Consider the following 16976-nt stretch of genomic DNA (forward strand, 5'->3'; position numbering starts at 1 on the left):
ATTTTAAATTAGGTTATGGGGTATTTATAGGCTAGAAAAATGTTACTTCTTGATATTTTTCGTGCCCTATAAGAAATGGAAAATATGGTATCTTGTTTCGTTCCTTGAATTTCCGCATAATTTCCGTCAGCTTTGACTGCACTGCACGATGTTTGTAAAATGATCATAACTTTCACCACATAACTTCGATTGAGAAATGTAAGGTATCCATGCGAAGCTCTTTCGAAGGCAAATAGGATTGTATGTATTAATCACTAACTGGACTTCAACACTGCTGGGAAAATCAACTTGAATTGAGGCTGCTGCACCTTAGCCTTTTTTCACGTTTTTCTATTTTTTTTCTGTCATTTCTCAACAATCATGTCAAAATACAAAATGTATAACCTATGCAATTTAAGAACATTATTTTCATAATTGACATTTAAAACGAACCAAATCTATGTTTTAAAAACATGCAAAATCTGTATTTGTTATGTATCAATTGGAGAAAAAAAGTTACTTTGTTGTTTCCAAAAATAAAAATGTGTTATCTTATAGACAAATTAAAAAGTAAATTTTGTCAAGAAGAAGTACATTATCAGACATAAAGGCTAATAAAGCCATATACATTATCTATTGTATGTGGCTTTGTGTTGTTTATTTGATGTTGTATGAGCATGTTGCTGTTTTGATATCTTATTTTTGTGTGTGTAGTGTTTTCTTCAGGTAGGGTTTAAGCAAATTGTTTGGCTTTGCAATTTACTCTCTTCATCTCATTTTGAGTGGAGCATTTTAAATTCCGTACAGATTTTTATGCAGTTTTATTTTATTAATTGAGTAACGAGAAAATAAAGTACAAATGGTGATGATTCTATTGAAGTAGTGAAAGTAACAAAATGATGAAGCACACTTTAGTTAATAAGTCGTTTCTCCATTATCTAATAGGTCGAAAATTCAAGTCCATTATCTAATAGGTCGAAAATTCAAGTCATTGCAAAGGAATATGGAAAACAATTATTGATCATCATTAAGACAAAAATAATCATGGAAGCAACCCGGAGTGGCTTTTGGTCCAATGATGCATAATCTATCGATATATATAAAACGGGAGATATATATGGGAGTTTTGAGAGAAATAACAAAAATGCAATTGTAATCGGTTTAAATTTATATAATAACATTTGGTATGATTTTCAATAAAGTTAACACAAAGTGGTAAAAAATTTATACTTATATAAATGGAAAGTTTTGAGAGAAATAACCAAAATGTCATTATAATTTATTTAAATTTATATAATAACTTTAGGTATGATTTTAAATATAGTTAATGCAAAGTTGTAAAAAATAAATTCGAAAAGAAAATGATTTTTAATTTGATGAATTTTCTAAAATTGATATCCTTATCAAAAAGAGTAAAATAAGAAAGAATCTTATCTTGATTATTCTCTTTTTTAATTTATTTTTTTCCGCTTTAACTATTATTACTATCATTTTTTTAAAATGACCGCGAAAAAAGAAATGTATCAAGTAGTGTGGGACGGAAGGAGTATTACATTGTTTCTTTTATTCTTTTTTTTTCCTGCTTTTTAGATGTTAAATGTAGTTTTATTTTCTTATATATTAGTTAGTTTCTTTTCATTTTGATTTGTTGTTTGAACAGTGAACAGTTAAATAGGAATCCATAAAACAATGCTATAGCAATCAACATAGACTATGTATATTGTTCACGAATGAAGTTCTAAAGTCCAAATGTCCAATAATGTAATGTGACTATGGTTCATTAGTTAGAGACGGCAACCAAGGATTTTGTTAAGGTTTATATAGTTTTAAGAAGTCTCCAGCATATGGGGTTTGGTTTATCAACCTTATTTTGACACTTAATTAATGACCTTCTATTCACTTTTTTCACATTTCGCGAATCACCTAAATTGCGAATTTCATCATATTATTTATATATAAATTTATTTATTTATCTTTCTGAAAATTGCCAATGCGATAGTGTTAACAATTGTATAAATATACAATTGCAATGATCGCAATTGTACTTTTATTTATTCATTATTATTATTATAACAAAAATATGGATTGGGTGTTGCTATGCAAATCGAGATCGTTAGTTATAAAGAGGGAAGGCTCGAAGCAAGTTGAAAATTTGTATTGCTATCTTTGTATTTGAAGTTATCCATGGAAGATTTTTGAAAAAAAAATAAAATAAAAAGTAAAATGGACTGGGTGGCATAGAGCATTGTGTATATGGGCCTTCTTCGGGGCCCTTGGCTAGAAGTCCATTGGGCTGTTCCCCTTCATATTCCGTCAATTTTGCTGAAACGTTGTCGTTTGATGGTTAGGTGAACTGCTGTCGTTTTCCGGAATTTTTTTCGTGAAAAATTACACATTTTTTTAGCGGGATGGTCGAATAATCTAGGTTTGGTCACACATCTACACAGCAAACTTCTCTTTGTTTGATCAGTATAATGGTGTTGATTTCGTGATTCGTGTAAAATTTCAGTGATGAAGGATAAGAATAATGCTACAACGTCTTTACTGAAGCGGATTTTGCTCAATTGTTCTGCTCAGGTTTGTTTCGATTGACTTATTTGTCTTCAAATCATGAAAATAGTGTTGGTAAATGTTTTTCATTGGATTCGTAATGGAATAGAGGAGAATTGTGTAATCGGTTTATGCAGAATTATCCTATTTCAACGTTTGATGGGGAACTGATATGTGAAGTTCCAAATGTTGTCTTTCATTTTGGGCATTTTGCTTCCCGTGTGATGCAAAACACGATGATTCTTCTTCTTGTTACTAGTATGGCATGATTAGATTATCTACGCAAGAGAGTTGCTATCAAATGTAGATTTGGCACTAAATGCAGACACATATTTATGTGTAGATGACAATTTTCATTTTAGGCCAAACAATATGGTAGCTGTGTTTCGGCAAGGGTTCCAGAAGTTGAAAAAGACATGTGTTTAAAAGAATTTGTTGTGTTGAAGAATTGCATGCAGAATGTGGTATGGCTAGTTCATATCTCATAGTTCCTATTATCCTTCCTGTTAAGTTTACAAGTTTCTTATTTTGATATGCTAATTTTTTGTTTGTGCATCAGCTCCGAGGGAAGGTTTGACTTTATATGACATATCGAGCGAGTGATAAGCCTTCAATTGTCTTAGTAAGCTTAGTTTTGTCTATAATATGTGACCTTTTACTTATCTATATTCTTGTTAGTAAATATGACATCCATTTGCTCTCTCTCTCTCTCTCTCTCTCCCTGCTCATTTCATCAGATCTACTTGGTTCGACTTATCTGGGGTGATAACTGACAACCTTAAGAAAGTGAACTTACATAAGATGACTGGAGAATTATCTTCTTCTGCTCTTTCGTGCTCCAGTGGATCTAATGCACTGTCTCATGTTTATATTCAATACCCACCTCTAAGATGCAATGTTCCCGGATCAAGGAGTTTGTTTTATGATGACAGTAATAAACTGATTCTGTCTCTGACCCCTACTCAGGTAATAACCTAAGAACAGACTCATGACGCTGGGTTTATATCTATTGATTTCGGCTAAATATTATGCCATGTCCATGTCTAGGTATTTTCATGGAAAATTGCTACATATAATCCTTATGCTGCTCCCTCGTCTGATCGAATAAGTGAAGGACCAGTCCTTTCTATTCGATATTCATTAGATCTCAAGCTTTTGGCTATTCAACGATCGAGTCAAGAGATCCAAATATGGAACAAAGATACTGGAGATACTTTTAGTCAAAAGTGTAGGTCTGAGTCAGAAAGCATTCTGGGGTTCTTTTGGACTGATTGTCCGACCTGTGAGATTGTTTTTGTGAAAACGAGGTAACTACTTCAGAAAACATTCTGGGATTCTCATGCTCAATTTATGTGTTAAGATTTCTAAAGTGTTCTGTGGTCTTACCACTGTTTGGTCTGTTAAACGTACGAGGTTGATCAATTTGTGTTAAGATTTCTAAAGTGTTCTGTGGTCTTACCACTGTTAGGTCTGTTACATGTACGAACTTGCTTCCTGGCACTCTCACCAGAATTGAAGCTGTTTGTTTTATTTCTTTCAGCTCTGCATTTTTATCTCTGCGCTCTCAAAGTGCTTTATGAAATGATGATTTTATGCTTCTTGCTGCAAGATTGCTTGTGATACACTGTATTTCAGTTATTTAAAGCCATATGTGACTGCAGTGGGCTGGATATGTACACATATGGTACTGAGTCCCGGAACCTACAGTTGGTCCAGACTAAGAAACTGAGCATTAGTTGGTATATCTACACTCATGAAAGCAGGTTGGTACTGCTTGCGTCAGGAATGCAATGCAAAAGTTTTACTGGTTTTCAGGTAGGACGTCCTCACCTGCATCTGACCCTAAAAATTTCCTGTCTTGCTATCTAGCTCCGTCGACACTGAATTTTACCGTCAAAATAGTAATATACTAATGAAGGTTTATTAGTGGAATTGAGACTTGAGAGTATAATATCTGAATGCATCCTGGGCTATTGACATATTCATACTTTATTTTGTGTATATGCTGATGTGTAGCATATTATTAGGACGTTAATAAGGTATATGTAAAAGGTGGTACACATGACGAAGAATGCTATTTCACCTTTTCAGGTCTCACTTTTGCTTTGTTAAGTGTCTGTCTTAGAGTGATCCAAAAAACAGTACAGGCTAAAAAAGTTATTTAATGATGCATAGTATTAGTATCATACATGTAATTGTTGTGACAAATGTGCAATTTCTGTATTTAGCTGTCATCTGCAGGGATAATCCGCTTACCTAAGTTTGAGATGGTGATGGCCAAACCTGAGGCGAATAGTAACCCTATTCTTGCTGCTGAAGATGTCCATATTATCACTGTGTATGTTCTTTTTACCTTAATAGTGGGTAGACACAAGATTTTAACATTGTCTTGATATTTTTTCCTTGATTTACAGGTATGGCAGGATATACTGCCTGCAGTTTGATAAAGTTGCTATGCTACTTCGCTCATATAGGTTCTATAGAGATGCTGTAGTACAACAAGTAAGTGTTTTTCTCATTCCCCCCTCCCCCAATCTCTGTTACTTTTATAATCTAGATATATTAACAGCCTAAAAGATGCCTGTATTTTGCATCTACTGATTGTCTTTCTCTGGGTTTGATATTTTATATAAAGTGCTTGCCTTTAGTTTTTGATACTATAACATTGGATAGATGTGTAATCTTCAGGTGCAATAAATTGTTATTTTTATTGGACTTTATTATTGATCTTGTTACTACAGCTGAAGATTTGGTTTGTCATTTCTCTAAGTCAATTCTTTTTTGAATTCTGCAACAATATTTTACTTTCACATTTCAGGGTTCTCTTCCAGCTTATTCGGATAGAATTGCTGTCAGTGTTGTTGACAATGTTTTACTAGTTCATCAAGCGGAAGCAAAAGTTGTCATTGTATACGATATATATGCAGATTCACAAGTACCAATTTCCGCCCCGCTTCCATTATGTTTGAGAGGATATTCTAGAGCTAACGTTGCAGCTTCTCATACTTCTACAAAAACTTCAGAGGCTTCAGAGTCCAAAAATTTGAGTGACACCGAAGAAACTACCTATGGAGATCAGTGGCAATTTCTTGTACCCGATCTTGTTCTTGATGTTTCTAATGGGTCTTTGTGGAAAATCAGTATGGATTTGGAGGCAAGTTCGGTAGCTGAGATCATCTTGCAGATTGATACTTTCTGATCTCTTATGTAATTACATCTATCGTTTGCAGGGAATTTCGGCTAGTAGCTCAGAAGTTCAACTTATTCTTGAATTCTTACAAAGAAGGAAACTGGATGCGGAAAAGGTTAGAGTACAGCCATTTGAATTCATTTGCAGTCTTTCCAACATTTTACTGTTGAGCTCATGGACTTCTTATTTATTAGTTGTTGAGTTTGAAATAAGAAATTTATGACATCAATGCCATTTATAGACCAATGTCTTTTAGTTATATTTTGCTAGTTCAGGTGAGAAAGGTCAACATTCTACTGGCCAGTGTTGCAATATAATTTTCATTCAAGGTATGATCTGCCATTTTTTATTTTTTTCAGGCTAAACAGTTGTCGCTTGCGATTGTCCGTACCATTATTTTGGAAAGGAAACCTGTGCCTATGGTTGCCAGGGCTATGGATGTCTTACTTGCAGCATACTCACAAGCAATCAAAACAGGAAGCTATTATAAGAGAAGCATAACAGAAGAAATTTCACCATCAAATGCTCCTAATGCAGCTGTTGGTGAGACAATCACTGGAATTGATGTGTCCAGAAGCATCAACCAAGAACCTGAAAGTGTCACTCGGAATGATTCTTCTAAAAGGTCTATCATGGACGGATCTATTGAAAAAACAGAAACGGGGGATCTGTTGGAGCCTGGTTTGTTAGGTGGTGAAGATCTTCCAACTGGGCATTCTCAAACTCTTGGGCCTACTAACAACCAGTTAAACTCTAGTGCTTCTCAAAGGAACCAATCCCAAGTAACTTCTTCAGCTGCTACTTCACCTGCAGATTTCTACAACTACGTGTTTTCTCCAACAGTGGAAGAGATGATGGGAGATGGATCTTATCTGACAGCGATAATTGTTGATTTTCTTCGAAGGTATTCATGGAAAATTTTATCCCCAAAGAGTGTATCATCTTTTAAGTTATTGTAAACTAGAATTTGCATAGCTTCTTTATACCAGGACACACTGATTAAGCTTGGATGTAACTCCAATTGGATTAACTGGGAGCCATTAATGAATCTCTAGATTTTTCCTTTTTATACTTTGCATTTTAAAAGTCCAATTTTGTATTGACACTTCCAACTTTGATATGAATTCCTTTTTGTATGTTGGCTCAACAAGTTGCATGATCATTCTTTAAATACTCGAATGGCTTATTTTTCTTAGCTGAGGACACTGGTCTTCTCTTGTTTATTTGTCTCATTCCTTTTCTTCTGTGTACGTTGCAGTTGTAGCCTGGAAAAATTGAAGGTCTATCCCAATACCTATGTCTTGTTGGTGCAAATCCTGGCCCGGGATGAGCGTTATGCTGAACTTGGATTGTTTATCATAAACAAGGTTACGCTTTGCTTGATAATATTTGAGAAATTACTAAAATCTGGTATTTTGTCAATTATTGAAAAGAAGGATTACTTGAACATGAAATGGAGACTGAAATGACATGCTGTAAGATGCAGATTATTGAGCCTTCCAAAGAAGTAGCACTTCAACTGCTGGACTCTGGACGCCAGAACCAACAAATTAGGAAGCTGGGCCAGGATATCCTCAGACAGCTCTCGTTGCATCATGACTATATTTTACTCCTTGTACAAGATGGTTATTACCTTGAGGCTCTTCGCTATGCACGGAAGAACAAGGTAATATTCATTATTCTGTGACCCAAAATGTTTTTGCACCATGATTTATTTGCTGTAATTTCCATCTGATCAGTCACATGTTCATGATATTTGTACATTTTCAATTAATCTGTTACATCTGCTAAGAATGGTCTCCCCGAAGAAAATGGGCTTTATATGGTATGAATTCGTCAATTTTATTGCAAATGATAAATGTAATATGAATTAACAATGTTCGCTTTTCGTTTAAATGATATAGTCATATAGATAAAGAACTGTATGATATGCATCTTGCTGCAGTATTTTGTTATTAGTCAGTGTAGTAGTGTTAGTTTGGCAGAGTCCTCTGTGCAGTAGATTGGTTGAGTTAATAGGTTTATCTCCTAATCCATCCGTCCCATGGTAGTTGAGTCGTATTTCGAGTTGGCCGTGCCAAGGTAGTTGAGTCACTTATTTTTTTTGACAAAACTTTTATTCTCATTTTTTACTTTTGCTCCCTCTTACTTTATTCTCTCTTAACTTAACCTCTAATACTTATTTCTTAATCTCCGTCTCAAAAAGAAATGCCCTAATTAATGTGGGACGGAGGGAGTCTTATGTTTATCTTTTGATTTTTAGTTTTACTCTGGTTAGGAGGCTTTGTAGACCAGGAGTCAGTTTCTTATTTATAAGCCTTTGTTTCTTACGTTTCAAGTGTTCAGAAATAGAGTTAAGTTCATTATATGCTCTCTACCTATTTGGAGGTGTGGCCTCTTAGTTTTACTGAGTGTTATCTTTTATTTCTGTCGGCTGTTCCTCTTTTTCTTATCTTGCGAACCAGTACAGACAAGCCCATCCACTCTAAAAGACTCCTGATCAGAATAAAACTCAATATATCAAAAGATAAACATGATAGGAGATAAATCTAACAACTCAACTAATCTACTGTGACTGCTGACCAGTAAGACCAAGTCATCCTCCCTAAAATACTCCTAATCAAAATGAAACCTCTAAATATGGAAAAATAAACATAATACTCCCTCCGTCCCAAGATAAGCGAAGCACTTCTTTTGGGCACGAGATTTAAGGAATTGATATTTAAAGAGTGAAAGTGGAGAGAGGAAAGTATGAGCGAGAGAAAGTAGTGCAGTAAAGAGAGAATAAAGTTAGAGAAAAGATTTTTTGCCGAAAAGGTGAATGACTCGCTTATGGTGGGATATCCCAAAAAGGAATGTGACTCGCTTATGGTGGGACAGAGGGAGTAGGAGATAAACCTAACAGCTCAATTAATCTACTGCATAAAGGACTCTGTTTAAGCTTCTCTGAGGCCACTATGATAGATACACTCCCTGAAAGTGAAATGCCTTATTAATCTGCTAAGTCCAGAGAGTTCCTTTACTTGTATGTCCTACTCTACCCCTACACTTGTGGTATTAATATTCGTGTGACTTGAATCTGAACTCTTTGTTTACCTTTCATTTGTGGTCTTCCTGGTAATTTGGTCGAGTTACAGAATGCATTGTATTTTATGGTAAATCTCTACATGCATCAGGATTTTCCTTCATGTGGCATCCCTCAAATCTGTTCCTATCACTTCACCAATTTACATCTGAATAAGATGCTTCTCTGTAATTGTGTTGGTTTCAGGTGACCACCGTCCGGCCCTCTTTGTTTCTGGAAGCAGCATATGTTTCTAAAGATCCACAACATCTAGCTGCAGTTCTCAGGTTCTTTTCTGATTTCATTCCCGGCTTCAAGAGCAGTCCTGACCACAACACATATCATCGCTTTGTTGCTGAGCTGAATTCCTAAGTTACCGGCTAGGGTTTATAGAGACATCCTCCAAAACCCAACTATCGAGTGGAATAGAAGGTTCTTTACATGCTTTAACTTCTTGTTTGTTCTCCACCTCTGCTTTCCATTGATAAAACATGCTGGGTTGTAAAGAATCCTAGATGTGCACGCATTGCTCCCAGTCCCAGTACTAATACAGCACTCTGCTTTCACTGTTTCTTTCCTTATAATATTATGACTTGTAAGTTTGTAACTAAATTCTATTCCTAAATTTTAACTGAAAATCTGATTTTCCACTTTCTTACTTTTCACACACCTTTTGTTTTCTTGGGTTATCTTTTTTTAATGCTCATTTGGCTATGATTTTTTTATGGATAAATGAATATAAATTTAAAAGTCGCGCAACGAAGGACTCGAATCTGGGACATTTGGCCTCATACATCTTCTCTACCGCTTGACCAACTCACACACACGCGCTCTTTTGGCTATGATTAGTTATATTACATGTGTTGATGAGTTTATTAATATGTATGAGAATTCGAGTTTACGGACGTTTTATTTAAGGAGGAGAATTCGAGTTTATGAATCTTTTAGTTAAGCGGAGATGTGATTTGTTGTTAACTTTCTTAAGTTGCTAACTCTGTTAACTAATCAACACAGTATATTGATATTTTTAATACTCCATTGCATTGATAAGTTAGCAATTTAAGAAAAGTTAGTATTCGCAACCCAAGTTAGGAGATTATCAATTCTTCCAATCGTTTAATTACTTACAACCTAAAAAGTGGTGACTAGACATTGTTATAGATAACTTTTTGATGGTCCTGTCGTATAATGATATTTGTCATTGAATTTTAATCTTTGGGTTTGTAATTGCACACAAATTCATTGGTGTTTGGTAAAAAGTAAAATAAGATATTTGCCAGATTAACAAACATAATGTAAACCTCCTATATTTGCTTCGACTTCTGCCTTGGTAGTTACATGCCCATATTTCTTTGACTTACTTTCCAAGACTTGTTATAACTAACTCAAACCTCAAATGGTGTTTAAAGTTGACAAAAACAAAAGGATGAGAAGGGAGATGATTTAGAATTGTGTCAGAAGTAGAGATCATTATATGAGACCATTGGACCTTCTCCTGGAGAAAGGAAATGCAACTTTAACCATATAGAATAACATAAGCAACCTTTAATGATGGAATTTCAAAGATGTTCTTCATTGAAGGAAAAAAGTATTCAAAATCTAGGGTTAATGTTTATACAAAATCTAAGGAATAAAAACGATCAAGTTCTATTTATACATAAGTATGAAAGTAAAAGGAAAAATGAGTGTTTATCAGCAAAAAAATGCATTTTTGTACGTTTGCAATCGGCCGAGTCGAGTTCTCTACCACACTGTCGTTGCATCTTCACTCAACTGAATGGGGGAGGGTGATGCTCAAACTTGGCCAAGTCCAATCCTCTGAGTTACACTCGGACGAATGGCACATGATTGCCACCCAACTCCGCTGAGTCTCCGTCAGCAGTATGCTGAGTTCGAGGGGCGGATGCATTTAGCCCTAATTTACCCCAAAACTTACCTTTGGAGGCTGGAACTGTTACCGAATCCGAGTAGGAGCTTCCAAGTCTATAATACTCCCCATTCTACACTGTGAAGACAACACCATTCAATCCAATTCAAAGTTGAGAATTCATTCTCCAAGATTCACACTATTTCATTCCATCATTCATCCTTGGAGTTTGGAACAAGGCATAAGGCACAAGAAAAGACCTAAATCTTCAAGATTCATCCCTTCGGGTTTTATTTAGTTTAATGTTTACTTATTTTGTTATGGATCTCGTTACCTCATCTATGGATAATTAATTTGTTGAATTATAGGAATTGAAAGTAATTTAATTCCAATTATGAAATCCAAGACTTCATTTATGTTGCTTAACTCTACAAGGTAATGCTTCTTGTTGTCTGATAGACATCGTAAGATGAATTAATGACTTGTGGAGGAATCGAGAGGATCCGTAGGTTGGATCGGAATTACCAACCCTAAAGTTAATATCTCAAAAAGGTAAACCTAAAAGTGAGAGATTTATAAATGTCTAATTAATCTTAATGAAGTTACTACAAAGTTTGACAAACTTAATGTTAGTAATATGCACTCACAATCTTAACGGTAGTAAGTAGGTGACTCGTCCTATTACTCTTTATTTGGATATCGAAATTGTGGTTTAAAAAGACTATAATAGTGAAATCATATCCCTAGTTCTCTCCTTTGTTTTCCAACAATAGTTTAATTTTTTTTTGTTACTTTAATATGTTTAATTGCTTGTTTATTTAGTTTTAGTTATTACAAACCCCAAACCATGTTTCTCCAAATATTATATTAGGCTAAGTATATGGTAACCAATTTGTAATTATATTCCCCGTGTTTGATATAATATGGTACTAACATTTAGCTATATGAGATCTACATTATATACTTGCAGTTATTATTAGTGCTAATAAAAAATGCATCACTATCTCATAGACTCTACTTACTAATCTATTACCTCACACGCTTCTAGTTCTTAGGATTTACTACGCTATACTCCTAAGTCTAAGTTAAAGAGACATCAGATAGCTTATACTGAATTAATTTGGATGACTCAAATTAACAAAGATGGAAACTAAGCACAATAGAGAGAAATTCATCAACACAAAATAACTCAATTCATTTAGTAAAAGGAAATCATGTTTTAGAAAACCCTACAACAAACTATGAGTAATCCGAAGATGTAGCCATTAATGATGGTAAAAATTTAATTGTCTGAAATACCACAGTAGAAAAGTAAGTCTTCGGTAGATAAAAGCTTCAATCTTTCATCAAATCTTGGTTGTCACTGTATTATACGTTCTGTATTACCAGGGTTTGAAAAAATCCACAAATCTAGTTTTGAAGACTTATTTATACTTGTGGTTTGCTCCATAGGATTCAGATAAACAAATTTCTTTATTTAAAAAAATGTTAAAATTCTTAATATCTTGTCCCACATACGATCCTGACTCACCTATAAAAGTATGGATAACCCTGCCCATTTCTAATATAGAAATGCGTGTCGCTTAGATCGCAGGGTGCGAACTCGACGGTCTGGCTTGCGCCTACTAAGTACGTTGCACTCAACGGTCCACTGACGAGAATTTGAATCCAACAGTCCACTGTGTTCGACACCTATGAATCCAAGAATGGCTGGGCTCACTCAATCATCCGTTAACTTCGCAAAGTGCGAACTTTGTCGCCCACTGTGGAATTTGTGTTCTCTAGGAGATGAATTCCTCTTTTACTTCTTGAACCCTCATTTCGTCCTTTTGCTCTTTATCTTTGTGCTTTAGCATGCATGCGACACTGAAATAACAATAAATTGTGTCTAAACGTCACCCTAAAAGTGCATAAGATAAATGCAAAACCAGACTCTTCACATCAAATATATAACCCTAAACTTAAGCCTATAGCCAATGAAGCACACAATTAAGACCTCCACATAACTGCAAGTATACAACAATGTACATCTAGTATACCTAAAAGTAAGCATTGGATATCGAACACATCACAGGTTATCAAGTACTAATAGACCTTTTCAAGGGTTGGAGATGTAAGCACTACTTCATTATTGCTAATTTAAGTTCATTTTGATGTAGGTGATGCATTGGATCTGAGAACAAATCCTTTTTATGAATGGGAGAATAATTATGTCCAAGAGTCACCGATCAAAGTGCCTATCATCGAACCAGTTACTAGACGCTGAGCCAAGAAGTTCAAGGATAAATTGAATGTATTAATTCAGAAAATGTGGTTAAAGAATTATTCAGGAGGCCCATTGAATATGAATGCTTAAGGAGTCCGAGATTGAAGATAAATATTGTATGAAGAGAATAGCTGAATTAGAGGGTGGCAGGTGGAAGTTGAATTTTACATGTAGAAGATGTAATTTTTTAATATTACATCATTCAAGGATTTTCTTATTTTCTTTTGATATTTATTTTCCTTTTTAGTTAATTTCAAATAAGTAGATGGAAAATTATTGTCCAATATTAATTGGATTTGATATTAATCCCTTCTACTAACTAGGATTTCCTTTTAGAATATTTTATTTTAAATGATTTCCTCTTGGTTTCTATTTCCAATATGTCTACGTAGAGGCTTGTAGAGGTGCTGGACGAATTCAGATTATTATCGAATCATATTTTTGTTAAGATTTATCTCTCTTTATTCGACTTATCAAACAAATTTTTACAGTCTTTTGTGGTATCAATAATTTCATCCCACGACTTATTAGACGATTCATCCATGTAACTTATGGCCATTCATCCATTCCTATGAAAACTTCGGCAGCGTTCTTGGTAGATTCATCATTGTTATGCAATAAGCGACAAGGATCATGATGTGACCACGAGTGTCGAGCATCAAGAGTCACTCCTACCATGTGAACCATGGACCGATTGGGTTCTGAGAAAGAGAGAAAACATGTTGAGGAGCCGACGTGAGCCCAATAATGTGTGAGAACGAGAAGACTCAGATTTGTGGAAAAATTATTTCCAATAAGGGGAAGAAGATACGATCATGGAATCCAAGTCCGAGAAGCACGTTAGTCCGGACACACTGAAGGCGATTCGAGTACCATGACGCGTGCAATGACAAAGAAGAAGCTCGAGGGCTTGAACATGTTCATTAGGAAACTCATGCACGAGAAAGGTCGAATATGGAACTCGGGAAGGAGCTCGAGTCAACACACTGTTAGGATTGGTATACTGAAAAGCATATTTCGAGCATGTTGCATAGATATAATAGCTTGTATACAATGTCAATAAACTCTACAATCCACTTTTAACCCAAGGCAAGAAGAAGTAATTTTATCGCATTGGTGTTTGCTTATACTCTCTCCTTCCGCGAATAGGAGTCCCGTTTTTCCATTTTAGTCTGTCCGTGAATAGAGGCCCCGGTTCACTTTTACCATAAATGGTAATAGAGTCCCACATCCCACTAACTCATTCCACTAAGATTCCATTTAAAACTAATATGTATAAGTGGGACCCGTATTCCACTAACTTTTTTCCACGCACTTTTATTAACATTTCTTAAAACTCGTGCCGCCAAGAAATAAGACTCCTAATGAAGGACGAAGGTAGTACATTTATAAGACGTTTCTCAAACATTAAAATGTATAAGAAGCAAACAAGTCTAATTCTTCTGCATAGTAGACTGGTCGTGAACGACGTTCACAGATAGTGACACAGTCAATTCTTTATAGAAGAGAAACAAAATTTCACAACCTAGATAGGCTTTGACTACCTATCGTGAAAGGTTGTAGTGTCAGTCCGCATGTTTCCTTACCTTATGAAATAAACGATATTGGTGTGGTATATCACTGAAGGATCTAACAGTTGAGACTTTTTTGCTAATTACTGAAAGACGAGGTCTCTGTGATTGTTATTTCTTAATCATTGTTGACATGTCATTGAGCATACGATATTGATTATGCACTACCTTGATTTATCAAATGGTGTGGATTTTTCATAATCCAAGAATCTCGATATCTTGGGTAGTGGTGATCAATGTTTAGAGGTGCTAGTATTGTTATTGTAATGAATCGTGTGCTGGGTGAGTCCAGTTTGGTAATATCCTCAAGAGGTGTTCGAAAAAGGTTTTATTATTCAGAAATCCAGCCGGTTGAAATTTATTCCAAAATAATAAATAAAGATTTTGAACTAGACAACTCTTGAAAAAAGATATTAATTAATTAAAGTCAAATAAAATACTTAAATTAATTAATAGGTATTTATATCTTAAACACGGGAAATAATAAATTAAAGAGGTAAAGCCCGAATTACTCGTAATTTGGGATTGGACGTGCAGTTAATATTATTTCACTATAGTGGCTGATAATAATATTCTGTCGGGCTTCTATTAAATTGGGGCTCAATTTAATTAGTAAAACACAAACAGGTTTTGCCCAAGTCCAACTTCCAGGCACCCCTAATCTGGTCCATCATAACTCTATATTAAATGAGATTAGAAAGGAGATTTAGAGTTAATTAACTCATAATTTTTGTGCTCCCCTGGGAGTGGACGAAAAAGTTTATTTCACAGAACTGAAGTTCTGTCTTCTTTTTAATCAAGCTCTTTTTTATTCTAACAAGTTTTGGAATCAAGCTCTTTTTTATTCTGACAAGCTTTGCCCACCCAAATGTCATTATCTGATTTCGAGATACAAATTAGAATGTTCGTTGTTGAGTACAAAGAACATCACGTGGAGAAGGCTCAAGCAATCAACGATTCTTTGGAGAATAAAATCAGTAATTCTAAACCATAGGAAATTCATGATTTAAGGTTTAAATTTCCTTAAGCATGAATTAATGTGCGTTCAGTCGCTATGGGTTGGTCCGAGGCTTCTGTCTCTTGGCTGGCGAGCCGCTGCACTTGTTTCAGCGGTCGCTAACCATCATCCCGTAACTTTCTGGACTCTCGGTAGCGGTCGCCACGCACTTCCCAGCGGTCGCTGGGCGTGTCTTGACTTTATGCACAACTTTCTCGGAGCCGACCGCTACTGACTTAGCGGTCGTTGGGTGCCAGCGGTCGCCGGCTATGTTGCAGCGGACCGCTGGACATGCAGAACAGCTCCAAATTTCCAATTTCGTGTTTTGACTCCCTTTTTAGGCTCAAATATGCACATTTCACACAAAACATGTTAAAAATACCAAAATAGATAACATATGCAAATAATGGACATGTAATGCAAATTTGACATTTAAAACGGACCAAAAGATGGCCTTAAAATCATGCAAAATCCGAGTGTATCATGATGCTTGGCGAAAAGGGCAGATCCGATAGGCGGTGCTGATCAAAGCACAGGAGACTCTCCAGGCTGGTCGATGCCTGGTGAGAGGGAGTCCAGCGGGCATGCCTGTAGTGTGAGTGGGAGCCTGCCGACGGCGGCTGCCCGGACTCGTGCGGTGTCATCGAGTATGGCTCGATTAAGATTACTTCCAAGTTTGAATTCAGGTTTCCTAAACCCTAGGAATTTGATTTTGGATATATCTCAAGATTTAATTTTGAATAAGATTTGAATATATGTTAAGTGGATTATCTATAGATTTCATTCTTAATTAAATTATGGATTATTTGGATTTAATCCTTATTTAATGGATTTTGATATATGGATTTAATTTTAAATAAGATTTGAATATATGTTAAGTGGATTATCTAAAGATTTCATTCTTAATTAAATTATGGATTATTTGGATTTAATCCTTATTTATATGGATTTTGATATATGGATTAATATATCTAGACAAAACCTAGATAAATTTGGATAATAATTAATTTTATTTCTTCTTATGTATTTATATAGATTTAAGTATATGTATAAATCCTAGATAGACTAGATAGATTAATTAAGTTTGGGTTTTATTCTTATTTTATGAATTTGGATAGATTTGATTCTATCTAGATATATCTAAGATAAATTTGGATAATAATAATAATAATTAATTTTATTATCTTATGGATTTATATTGATTTAATTCTATATGAATAAATCTTAAGGGGGTGTTCGGTTGCCAAGATTAAATCTCATGATTAAATATGTATCATGTTTGGTTAATAAGATTGAATCCTACAACTTAATCCTAGATGAATAGTCTCATGATAATTAGTCATAGCCTCCCCCTCCAACTAAAATAATCCCACAACTTAATACTAGATGGATAGTCCCATGATATTATTCATGGCTACCGAACGCCACCTAAATAGACTAAGATAATTTTAACTAGGTTATCCGTATCTTGGAGATATTGTTAGAATCATAT

General features: G+C 34.9%; 1 protein-coding gene across 3 annotated transcripts; it reads left to right on the forward strand.

The window, feature by feature from the left end:
* The first annotated feature begins 2348 nt into the window (after positions 1-2348).
* On the forward strand, positions 2349-9450 carry LOC121745189 (regulator of MON1-CCZ1 complex-like). Of its 3 annotated transcripts, XM_042138996.1 has the most exons (15): positions 2349-2404; positions 2489-2556; positions 2892-2993; positions 3089-3151; positions 3267-3495; positions 3577-3836; positions 4191-4344; positions 4758-4867; positions 4944-5031; positions 5348-5683; positions 5760-5834; positions 6079-6623; positions 6978-7086; positions 7206-7385; positions 8991-9450. In XM_042138996.1, exons 5-15 carry the CDS (start codon positions 3331-3333, stop codon positions 9153-9155), a joined length of 2187 nt encoding a protein of 728 aa, XP_041994930.1. In that variant the 5' UTR covers positions 2349-2404; positions 2489-2556; positions 2892-2993; positions 3089-3151; positions 3267-3330; the 3' UTR covers positions 9156-9450. The 3 variants fall into 3 exon arrangements, with proteins under 3 accessions (XP_041994930.1, XP_041994931.1, XP_041994932.1); XM_042138997.1 differs by lacking the exon at positions 2349-2404 and having other exon boundaries at positions 2411-2556; positions 2873-2993; XM_042138998.1 differs by lacking the exons at positions 2349-2404; positions 2892-2993 and having other exon boundaries at positions 2411-2556.
* The last annotated feature ends 7526 nt before the right edge of the window (positions 9451-16976 follow it).

The sequence above is a fragment of the Salvia splendens genome, chromosome 8 (assembly GCF_004379255.2).
Source record: "Salvia splendens isolate huo1 chromosome 8, SspV2, whole genome shotgun sequence".
NCBI lineage: Eukaryota > Viridiplantae > Streptophyta > Magnoliopsida > Lamiales > Lamiaceae > Salvia > Salvia splendens.

Excerpts from the sequence above, each read along its gene's own strand:
- LOC121745189 (XM_042138996.1), top strand. The coding sequence starts at position 3,331 with ATGACTGGAGAATTATCTTCTTCTGCTCTTTCGTGCTCCAGTGGATCT. Across the intron at positions 3,496-3,576 it reads TGTCTCTGACCCCTACTCAG|GTATTTTCATGGAAAATTGC; the intron begins GTAATAACCTAA and ends GTCCATGTCTAG. Across the intron at positions 7,386-8,990 it reads GCTATGCACGGAAGAACAAG|GTGACCACCGTCCGGCCCTC; the intron begins GTAATATTCATT and ends TGTTGGTTTCAG.